This window comes from Meleagris gallopavo, chromosome 8 (assembly GCF_000146605.3).
Source record: "Meleagris gallopavo isolate NT-WF06-2002-E0010 breed Aviagen turkey brand Nicholas breeding stock chromosome 8, Turkey_5.1, whole genome shotgun sequence".
Taxonomy (NCBI): domain Eukaryota; kingdom Metazoa; phylum Chordata; class Aves; order Galliformes; family Phasianidae; genus Meleagris; species Meleagris gallopavo.
The window spans coordinates 16,933,264-16,944,358 of NC_015018.2; the positions used below are offsets into that span (position 1 = coordinate 16,933,264).

The 11,095-nt window shown below is 43.8% G+C and overlaps 1 protein-coding gene across 5 annotated transcripts in view; it reads left to right on the forward strand.

Moving 5' to 3' along the window:
• ABCG2 (ATP binding cassette subfamily G member 2 (Junior blood group)) overlaps window positions 1-11,095 on the forward strand; it is an 18,148-nt gene that overhangs the window by 1,536 nt on the left and 5,517 nt on the right. For 3 of the 5 annotated variants that reach the window (XM_010714443.3, XM_010714442.3, XM_010714440.3), the window contains 8 exons: window positions 2,774-3,060; window positions 3,629-3,688; window positions 4,919-5,033; window positions 7,084-7,236; window positions 7,934-8,091; window positions 8,958-9,109; window positions 9,399-9,515; window positions 10,326-10,591. In XM_010714443.3, coding sequence (XP_010712745.1) covers window positions 2,777-3,060; window positions 3,629-3,688; window positions 4,919-5,033; window positions 7,084-7,236; window positions 7,934-8,091; window positions 8,958-9,109; window positions 9,399-9,515; window positions 10,326-10,591 — 1,305 coding nt within the window. In that variant the 5' untranslated portion in view covers window positions 2,774-2,776. The remainder of the gene's footprint in view (window positions 1-2,773; window positions 3,061-3,628; window positions 3,689-4,918; window positions 5,034-7,083; window positions 7,237-7,933; window positions 8,092-8,957; window positions 9,110-9,398; window positions 9,516-10,325; window positions 10,592-11,095) is intronic. The other 2 variants (XM_019617611.2, XM_010714444.3) reach the window with 1 other exon arrangement.

Sequence of the window (11,095 nt, forward strand, 5' to 3'; positions counted from 1 at the left end):
CCCGCGGGAGCTCTGCTGAGCGGGGCTCTGAGCGGGCCGGCACCGGCACCGAATCGCGGGGTGGTGCTGGGGATGGGGTGGCCGCGGGCGAGGTGTGGCTGCCAGAGCCCACCTCTAGCCTCTGCTGGTCTTTTTCCACCCTTCTTTCAGCCTTCTTTTATCCTTGCCTGTAGCTGCTCAGTGGTTTAGCTTGTCAGTGCTTATCAGTAACTTTGCAAAACACGTATAAAAGGGTTTATGGCGTTGTAAACAGAAAGCCTGGCTCACTGGAGCAGATGTGAGGTTTACAAGGTAGTCAGATGTTCAAAGGTCTAACTGGGTCTTTGCCCTTGATGTCATGGTCTGTCCTATCTCTTTTTCCCAGTGTATTGTGCAACCTTTCTCATACATAAGCTGCCTTGTGCTGATGTAACCAGCAGCTCCTTCATACTTCCCACAAGCATGGCTTTCCCAGGAATGACTAGTCTCCAAGTATGGGATTGCATCCAAGTTAAACAACCCTTCCATCTATTCCTCCTCCCTCTGCCTCCCTGCTGCTTTTCATTTACTTAAACAGGAATGAAAACCTCTGCAACTTCTTGAGCTTACACAAAATTGAGGATAGCAGGAGGTGGTCCGATCCAGCCTCTCTTGCTCAGGCAGAGCCACACGATACTCAGGACCATGTCCAAATGGCTTAAAATGATAGGGAAAGGCAGTTTGGGGTTCTTCTGTTTGCTTGTCTGTCTTTCTGTTTTGGTTTGTTGTTTTTTTTTGTTTTTTTTTAATCTGGATTTTGGAACTCTGGTTTCTTACAAGGATGACCATCTCACTTTCTGAGAAATGCTCCACTTGTGCAGTGCTTGGTCCTATTGGTTATCACGCTCTCATTCCTTGAGGGAAAAAAGCACAAACAATAGAAAAAGGATCATCTCTGGGTGCAGATGGAAGGGAAAGTATCGCTTGTGGGATACATCTGTCTTCTCATAAAGCTCAGCTAATCAGCAATGGGAGTTTTTGTGCAATGTTAGTTTTTTCTCCCTGTTCTTCATTAGTTTGGTGACAGCCTTGGCTTGGCTTTCCACAAAATCACTAGCGTTGTAAGTTTTCCAAGAAACACCTTTGTGGTAGCAGCTAAAAGAGAAGTAAATGATTAGACTGCTCTGTAGTAGTGTAGACTGTTGTGCTCAGTTTGTGGAAAGGGTATGTAGTGTTGCTTCTTCCTTGCTGCAGCTGCTTGGAAAGGGGATAGCAAGGTTTTTGACTGCGAACACCTGGCTGAAAGGCAGGGTGTGAACTACAGAACTTAGGGGCTGCAGGGTTTCCAAGTTCTTCTCATGCAACAGCTTTAAACTTTTGTAAACAAGCATTGGGGCTCATACTCATCTCTGCAGAGAAGGACCTAGAGGTCCTGGTGGACAGCAGGTTGGCCATGAGGCAGCGATGTGTCCCTGTGGCAAAGAAGGCCAATGGTATCTTGGGGTGAGCATGTCCAGGAGGTCGAGAGAGGTGATTCTCCCCTTTGACTCTGCTCTGGTGAGGCCACATATAGAATACTGTGTCCAGTTCTGGGCTCCCCATTTCAAAAAGACAAGGATCTCTTAGAAGAAGTCCAGTGGAGGGCCACGAAGATAATTAAGGGCCTTAAGCATCTTCTGTATGAGGGGAAAGGCTGAGTATCCTGGGTCTGTTCAGCCTGGGAAAAAAAAGACTGAGAGGGGATCTGATTAATGTTTATAAATATCTGAAGGGAGATGGGAGTCAAATGAGTGAGGCTAGGCTCCTCTTGGTGGTGTGTAGTGATAGTAATGGCCTAAAACTTGAACACAAGTTGAAAGTTCTGCACTAACATGTGGAAGAACTTAACAGTAAGGGTGATGGAGCATTGCAACCAGGTTGCCCAGAGAGGTTGTGGAGTCTCCTAATATGGAGATATTCAAGAACTATCTGGACGCCTACTTGTGTAAGCTGCTTTAGCAGAGGGGCTGGATTCCATCTCTTGAGGTCCTTTCCAACCCCTGCAGTTCTGTGTGATTATGTGATTGGCCAGTTACAGCAACTGAAGGAGAGGCAGCCCCTTGACAAAAGAGCTCTAAGTAGTTGCTAAGGCACTACTAATACAGTCATTGCTAAGTGCCTGTTAATGGTTATACTGATTTTGATATGGTACTTATTATACAGGGGCTGATGCAGGGGTAGGGAAAGCAGCTCCTTCCCTTTGCTGTTTGCATGTCCTCCCTTCCAAAGCTATAGAAGCAGCTTATCTGCTTGAGTCAGGATGATTTGTACGTTTCCCTGTGGTTGCAAACAAATACTGTACACTGCAGTATACATTTGTACTTTGCTTTTCTTCACTGTATGGTGTATGAAGGTGAGTAAGCACATTCTGTATGATGGAAGGGAGCTTCAGACTCTTTAGGTTAAGAGTAGCAGTGCGCATTTGGAGTCCCCACTATGTTAAACAAGACAATGATCATCACAGATGGGCTTTTTTTTCCTCATTAGATGTTCTTTGAGCTAATGTCTCTTCTTCAACAGCATCCATGCCTTGTTCCTTGAGGTTGTGTGTATTGTTCTAAATGTTCCTGTGCCTTTGGGGACTGCTGGATGTCTGCTGGATGTCCATCCATCTGAAGGGATGGACATCTGAAGGGATGTCCATCCCTTCAGAAACTTGACTGAATTGGATTGGTGTACATGAACTTTTACAGGCCACCTTCTGCAGATTTTGTCTTGTCTCAGATCTTGTCTCACTTGTCTTCTTCCCTGTGTGTTTTTGTGTTCTTTGTTTCAGTAGATGGGAACTGCTCAAAACAACAGCCACCTCAGAAACTCTCATGCAGTTGAGTTTGACCTGTGTAACAAGGACATGATGGCGGACACATTTGATCATAGTGTCATTTCTGTTGGGGAAGAGGAGGGAGAAGACAATTTCCAACGATCTCTTCCAACACGAGATTCCCTCCGATCCCCTCGAGGCTCCGTTGTGAGTTTCCATAACATCCAGTACTCTGTTAAGCAGTCCAGTGGATTCCTGTGTAAACGGAAGACTGTGGAAAAGAAGATCCTTCATAATGTTTAGTAAGTTCTTGCTTAACCAAAATGCCGAGGGGTGAAATTAATCTGCTGCTGTGAATTGGTGACGTCATTGTCATCTTCCAGATCCAGCTGTACTGGTAGAGAAATGACTGCCCTCCTCCCAGTCTGCAGTTCGTGTGAGCACTTGCTAACATGCTTTAGGTGTAAAAGCTGGGATATAACTGAAGCAGTGTCAGTCATTGATGTAAGAAAATTAGGACCAAACTTGTGTGAACACTTCTGCCTGAAGATCTGAGGATTTCCTTAACTATGGTCTGAGCTGTGGTGAGAGGTGTGCGAGTAGCAGAGAGCCATTGTTTCTTCTTTTCCAGACCCAACTCAGCAAGAAGACAACTCCTGTTTTGTAGATTACTTTTTATGCATAGCTCTAATTCAGTTCTTACTGGCAGTTTGGGACAAGAAAGGAAAAATGCTTTCTGATTCCAGATTTAAGAAGATTTTTAATAATCTTGAAGTTTTCATTTCAGCAGTATTTTGTTCACACCTTACCTCTACTATGAGCCACATGTGAACAGTCTTCCATTTGGAAATAACTCTTTCCTTCTTCCAGTGGCATTATGAAGCCAGGCTTGAATGCTATCCTGGGGCCAACAGGGAGTGGCAAATCTTCGTGAGTACTTCCTTTTGCTCTTCAAATGTTCAGTCAGCTGTTCAAAGGGGATGTGGGACTGTTAGGACTGGGAGAGGATATCAGGGATCCTCAGGCTCAGACTGCGAGAAATCTGGTGATGCAGTTTGACCTCACATCCTGTCCCTCTGATGTCAGCTTTGCTGGAGTTCTTGTCCTGCATTTGTGCCACACCCTTCCAATCTGTGGTCTTTGTTACTGTAATCACCTTTGACGGTGGTCTGAGTTAAGATACTGGGGGAACAAGAGTGACTTAAGCTCAGGTGTAGGCTCTACTCCAGACCTGTCATGGCATGGGGGTGGGAGCAAACTCTCAGGGGTGGGAGGGAAGTTGTCACCTGTGAAGCTGCTGCAGCAAGACTTCCTCAGAGATGCAGACTGCTCTGATGGCTGCCAGAAGTAAGGTGTAGTGTCAGTCTGTGGGATACCTGCTGTAGATCATCCATCACCCAGTCTAGATGTGGCCTGCGGGTAGGAGTGGTAGGAGTGCATGCGCTCAGAATCTCTGGATGAAAGCACAGAGAATACTTTGCAGGCTATTTCCAGCCAGTACTGATGCTGTTTTCTCTCTTGTGTAACCATAGTAAAAGAGTGCTGCGTCACTCTTCCTTCAAGAAGTTCAGGGACAGGCGAATATGGCCAGGGTTCACATAACTATGTCTTTGTTATGATCCTTGATCTTTCCCTCTAGGAGACTGCCAGAATGTTTCCAAGAACTAGGCTCTGTCAGGGCAGTGTACTGAGCTAGCAGGCAGTCTGGCCTCTAATTTGCAGTAAGGAGAATCAAGACATATGTTAAAACAAAAATACTTTATAAAATTAATCTCTACTCCAGTCTTGTTTATACCCATTTGGATTAATTTCCTTGAGATCAAAGTAGTTTCTTCTGTACTCCACTGGCTGGAGAGCAGACTGCAGCTGCTTGGCAGGGTGCTTTTCTGTGCGTGTCTGTGGTTAGTGGCTCCTGTTAATACGGAGCCCAAGCTAATGTCTGCAGGGGGTTCCAGCTGTGAGGGTCTGAGTACTTCAAAATTGCTGTGGCATACCTGGCACACAAGAATCCTGCAGAAGGCCCCGTAGCAGAGGATGCCCCTTTGAGAGCCCTGTATTTGGAATGCAGCAGCTGTAACTGCAGTGCTGACTTGTGGTACTGGCTCAGTTGAGATAAAGCAGTTGTCATGGCAAAACCTAATGCCTGGTGTTTATCTGAAGTCTGCTAGATGTGCTGGCTGCCAGAAAGGACCCAGCAGGCCTGTCTGGAGAAGTGCTCATAGATGGCATCCCACAACCTCCAAACTTTAAGTGCATCTCAGGATATGTTGTGCAGGTGAGTAAAGGCTTTGAAAAATGTCCTCAATGAAAAGAAGGAGGGATTTCACTGGTGGGAGCTCATCGCTGCTTCATGAGTGAGAGATGGCATCTTCTCTGGTGAGCAGGTAGGGCTGTGGTGGGACAGGATCAGCTTCTCAAGAAAGGCAGGGCTCTATCACGTAAGATAAGCCAAGCATGAGCTATTAGTTTAGATAATATTTAATGATAAGCCAAGCATGAGCTATTAGTTTAGATAATATTTAATGATCCCTACAGACTTAATTTGGTAACAGATGTTAGTTTTCCTGTGATTTGAAAGGCAGAGGGTCAAACTGCTTACTTCAAATAAAGCATGAAGGTTTTGGTCCTCCTAAAGCCACATGGGTGCCAAGCCACTGTGCTTGTTTTCTGGGGCTCTGCCCTGAAGTTCCAGCAAAGATTTTAAAAATAAAATTTAAAGTTTAAAAAAAAAAAAGGTTGCGTGCTAGGAAGCTCTCAATACCTAAAATCTCTTATAAAATTCTAAAGCATCTCTAGTTGGCAGAAGTAACTTCAAGCTCTTAGACAATAATTCTAGGAAGTAAGTAGATTCTTGCTGTTCTTCCTCTGATTCTGGCTGGCTGAGGCAGAGCTTTGTTCCACTCGGACAGGAAAAGCCAGCTGAATCTGTGGAAGTGGGTGTGGGCCTGGACCAATAATAGACCCTCAAAGCCCTGGAGGAGCTGAGGATGGGATTCTTGGCAGCTGTATGAACTGCCATATGTGAAAACCATTCAGACTTCTGACTGCAGGCAGATAGGAAATAGGCAGCCTTTCTGAAAGCTGCCAGCTGAGGGGCTTTTGAGCAGATGCATGATAAGACTGATGCTGAGCCTTCATCCCACAGGGGAAAGATCCCCGAATCCTCAATGTTTCATCATTGGCCAGGAAGTTTCTTGCAAATGGCTCCAGTTTGAGACATCTGTCTCTCTGTTGTCAAAAGCAAACAAACCAAACCTTGAAATGATGGGCAACTAGGCAAGACATTAAATGGTTGCTCTCCCCTCCCACCCCTGTGTGCTGTTCCCTAAATAATGTTAACAGTCATCTTGATAAAGATGACCCAGTGTCAAAAGAAGGCATAAATGCATACTTCCATTTTATGCAGATGAGCATGTAGACCTGATTTAGACCTGCTAAATCATGTGTTATAAAACTGTTGATGATCTCTCCACTCCTGCCTTGCAAATGAGGATGTAATTCCACAGATTTGAAAGGTACCTGATTAACAGGCATGTTTCTCAGCTGCTGACCAGTACTGCATCCCTTCCATCACTATGTGGTGGAATGAAGAATTGACTCAAATACCAAAGCAGAGGTAATGGAGAGGCATAGAGCTCTCGATGGAACTAGCATCTGTTCTATTGATAGTTATTCCAGGTTGGTGTAGGCACGTGTTTGTCAGCTGGATAGATCTGTTTCATAGTCAAAATGCACATGATTGCTGAAGCTTTGTTGGACTGAGGAATAAGGTCTTGTGCTCAGGAGAAATGGATATTAGAAACATGGAAAAAATGTGGGGCATCTTGGTGCAATAGTTTTGATTTTTCTGAGGACCAGCGAGGAAGCTGGGAGGAACTTGTTGGAAGCTAGGCCCAGCAGTTGCTTGTGACCACAGCAAGTTACAGCTTGTAAGTGGGAACTGAGCAGACTTGGGTGACTCCTTGAATGTTTCCAACCTGAATGCTGAGCACTAGCAGTGAAAACAGCTCCCTGCTCTGCCTTCCTATGCCTTGTAGGGATAGTGCAAAATTATGCACTTTACAGTGTGAACTCTTGAGCCCCAAACATGCTGAGGTGGTGCTGGGCACAAGCTGGGAGCCTGTAGAGCTGTGTTTTTCATCTGACTGCTACAGAGTGACCCTGAATCTTGTGTCCTGTACATTTTGAAACAGGGGTTATGACTTAGTCCAGTTTTCCCGGTAGTCCACAAACAGCTTATTCAGTAACTACTGCTACAGGAACTCTGGTGCCCAGTCAGGTAGCTGAGAACAAGGCTTTCACTTATCTATTGATATTGCTTTCAGGATGATGTTGTTATGGGCACAATGACAGTGAGGGAGAACCTGCACTTCTCTGCTGCCCTGCGGCTCCCCAGCTCCATCAGCTTTCAAGAGAAGGAAGAACGAGTCACACAGATAATTGGCGAGCTGGGATTAAGCAAAGTGGCTGATGCTAAGGTGAGCAGTGAGAATACTCATCTTAGAAATCATACTACTCCTGGAAACTAAGCTGCTCCACTCTGTGCAGCATGGAGTATGTAGTGCAGCTGCACTCAGCTAAGCAGGAACCAGACAAGACCATGCTGCACACATGAAATGAGTCCAGAGGTATGTGTATTTGTTGTTAAAAGAGGAAGATTTGGGATCATGTCCAATGTGTTTTATAAGCAGAGGGAAAACAGTTGCCTAAACATAGCACTTTGGAAATCTACTTGATAACTTCCTGACTTTGTGGGACAAGACAAGGGAATTGTTTTTACAGGACTGACAGCTGTGGGGGATGGCAAGCTGGGATGTGTTGGAGAAGTTCTGTGCAGACCTTATTTCTCCTAGCTGCATTTCTACTCTTAGTTTACTTGCCTCAATTGGGCAGCAGGTGATCTACCCGTGAAAGTCATCCCTGGATACCAAAGTTACCTGTGCTCTGGCCTTGTTATGATTCTTGTCACTGTCATCCTTGTTTCTAATGTCAGAGTTGCTATGCACCTCTGAAACTGAAGCTATCTGCTTACTGCTCCCCAGTCCCTCACAGTGCTCTTTGAAGTCAGCCCCATCATCTGCTTTGGCCCTGTGGTGGAAGTGTTGAAGGGCTGCTTTTCACAGGTGTCCTGAACACCACAGGAAATCTTTGCAAATGCCTGACTTCTGCTTGTAGGTGGGAACTGAACTGATCCGTGGAGTGTCTGGAGGGGAACGGAAAAGAACCAACATCGGGATGGAGCTCATCACAGAGCCACCAGTGCTTTTTCTGGATGAGCCAACAACAGGTCTTGATGCCAGCACAGCCAATGCTGTCCTCATCCTCTTGAAGAAGTAAGAGTCAATTCTTCAGGGCTCTGTTGGAATTTCTGTGTTTATTATATTAAAAAACTAATGCTGCTATGACTGAGTAGTTACAATTTTTTTTAAGCAGTTAGACTACTAGACTTGTAAGTGGTAGTAGACTCCTTAACTGGGTCTTGTCCAAAGCTTTTTGAATTTGATGGGAATCTTTTGACAGCAAGCATTGGATTGAAGCCCAAAAGCAGATGTAGCTTGGACAACTTCCTTTTGCCACAGAAAGGGGTGGATTATGAGGTCAAACCTTGAAACTGTAATCTCACATAATGAGATTGAATTCCTAACACTTCTTCTGGATTTGTGGCATGTTTGATTTTACTTTGCTGTTTGTGGATAGAGACTTTCGTCTTAATCAGCAGGGATACTTTCTGAGCATCAGCACTAAAGCACTTGGAAGTGCGTCTGACAGACCTGAGAGAAAACTAGTTTTGACTTTTGTAGAGACTAAGTCATCAGCAGAAAAGTTAAGAGAAGTTGTAACTGGCCAGACTTCCCTAGCCTGCTGAGTAAAACTTGGCAATGCCATTGAGTGCAGTAGGATGTCTTCTGTAGCAAGTTGAAGCTTGCTACAGAAGAAAATTAAGGACAGTTTAAATATAGCAGTGGACTTAACTTTTGCTAGCCACATCATACTCTGTCTACCTGGATGGCAGCAACAGTCTCTTGAAAAGATGCTTGAAGGTCTTGCAAGCACTATCTGTCACAGTGATGGAGAGGAGGGAACTAGAGCTTTATTGGGCCTTACTTGGATTTGGGTACTTACTTTTTGCTTCAGCTAATATGACCACTCCGAAATGCAAAGTGTGATGTATTTGAGAGAATTTTTGTTCCTATTTCAGGCTCTCTAGAAGAGGCCGAACGATCATATTTTCCATCCATCAGCCCCGATATTCCATATTCAAGCTGTTTGACAGTCTGACATTACTAGCTTTGGGTAAAGTGCTGTACCATGGTCCTGCAAAACAGGCCCTGGAGTATTTTAGTTCTATTGGTAAGTCTTCTGTGCTATGAGCAAATGTAACCAGCTACTGAGTTTGAACTGTGGATGGGTTCTCATCCCAGTGCTGGATCAAGCTCTTGTTTTGTTTTGTCACTATGATACTAGAGGTTGTACAGAAATGATCTGAACAATATTAGGTTAGAATAGGGAAAAAAAAATAATAAAAGAAATGTGGAGTGAATTTCCAGTCTAGTCTAGATGCAATCATAGAAGCTGTACAGTACAAATATGTTGTGTGGGTTTTTAAAATTTATTCTTCCCTTTTTTTTTTTTCCCCAAGGATATGAATGTGAACCATTTAACAACCCAGCTGACTTCTTCCTTGATATCATAAATGGTGATTCAACTGCTGTGGCAGCAAGCAAGGAAGATCACAAACCTGCAGACACAGAAAAAGGTAAACTGTCAAGGAGAAATTCACCATTGGCTTTGGTAGAAGGGAAGCTACATGCGGTGACTGCAAAATTTTACTCTCTGTGTTCGCTCCAATCTAAGAACACTTTACAATCTTTATTTTTTTGCAGATTTACTTTGCTTTGGGCTTCTTTAAATATATCAGAATAACTTTAAAAGGGATTTTTTTCTTCTCTCAATAATACAGGATAACAATGATAACTATTGGAAGTCTGTAAAACACGTAGCAAAGACATAAAAACTGGGATTGTTTATTCACAAGAGACAGTCATGTAAGGAACTTCTGCAGAGAAGAGAGCAGATAGGCATGGGAGTAATGAATTGTTGTGGCAGCAAGAAATACTAGAACTAGATATGAGAATAAACTCTTCTAGCAAATACAGTGACTGAAATGCTGGGAAATATTTTCTGGGAGTGCTTTCAGTTTTCTGTGACTAAAAGATTTTACAGGAGCATAAAATGTTTGTGATGGTTCCTTTAAAGGATAGGGAAATGGATCAAAGTAAATCATTGATTTACTTAAAATTTAGTGAAGGTTTTTAGTGGCTTTTTCTAAGACTGTGGCCATAACTGTGCCACAAAGAACAGGCAGATGATGAGCTAGGTTGGATTAAAACCGCAGGGAATAGTTCTCATTCCAACTAGCCTCTTCAGCTCAGAGCTAAGGCTTGAACGATGAAAATTCTGTAACCATTCCCAATTACATTTTCATCCATCCTTTGGAGTGGACCTCTGTTGATGGGCCATATCTGAAGGTAAGCGTGGGGTATAATATTTTGTCTTTCTTACTTAGGAGTGAGCAATGAAAATGGAGGAATAGAAGAGAATATGTCCATCAGTGTGGTAGATACACTTCACCAGAAATATCTCAACTCCAGCCTGTATGAGAGCACAAAGGAAGCACTGGGGAAAGTGGAGCTTAAACAGGGAAGGAAGAAGAAAGTATCCAAAAAGGGACATGAGATTACCTATGCAAATGGATTCTTCACACAGCTGTATTGGGTGTCTAAGCGTTCCCTGAAAAACCTCATTAGGAATCCACAAGCCTCAATTGCACAGGTTGGTAACAATTACTAGAAGCTTCCGACTGTCTTTGCTCTAAGTCCCACAGTCCCACAGTCTGCAGTTTGTAGAACAGTCTTCTGTTTTCAAAGTCAGCCTGGAGAACAAGAAGTGCCACTACCACTCAGGTTATTGTCTTTGAAAGAGAATTTCCATTCTAGTTCAGCAGAAGGACTACTGCACTGAATATTAGGAAGTGGGGAAAATGCTCCATTATCTGGCTCACATGAGCAGCTTCCATAGTGACCTTCCTTTTGTGGCTCACTTGACATTTCAAGCTGGGTTGTTCATAGTGTGCTTCTGCTAGCCTTTACTTAGCCAAAGAAGATCAGAGGAAGGAAAAAGGGAAAAGGATAAACTGGAAAGACTTGATGTAAGGCTTCTAATAGTGATTGTGTCATAGAGGTCAATTTGAGATGGATGTGAATCTTAAACGCTGTATATACCCTAATGACTATCTGGTGATTTGTACTATTTATCCATTTAAAGGACTCTTTTTTT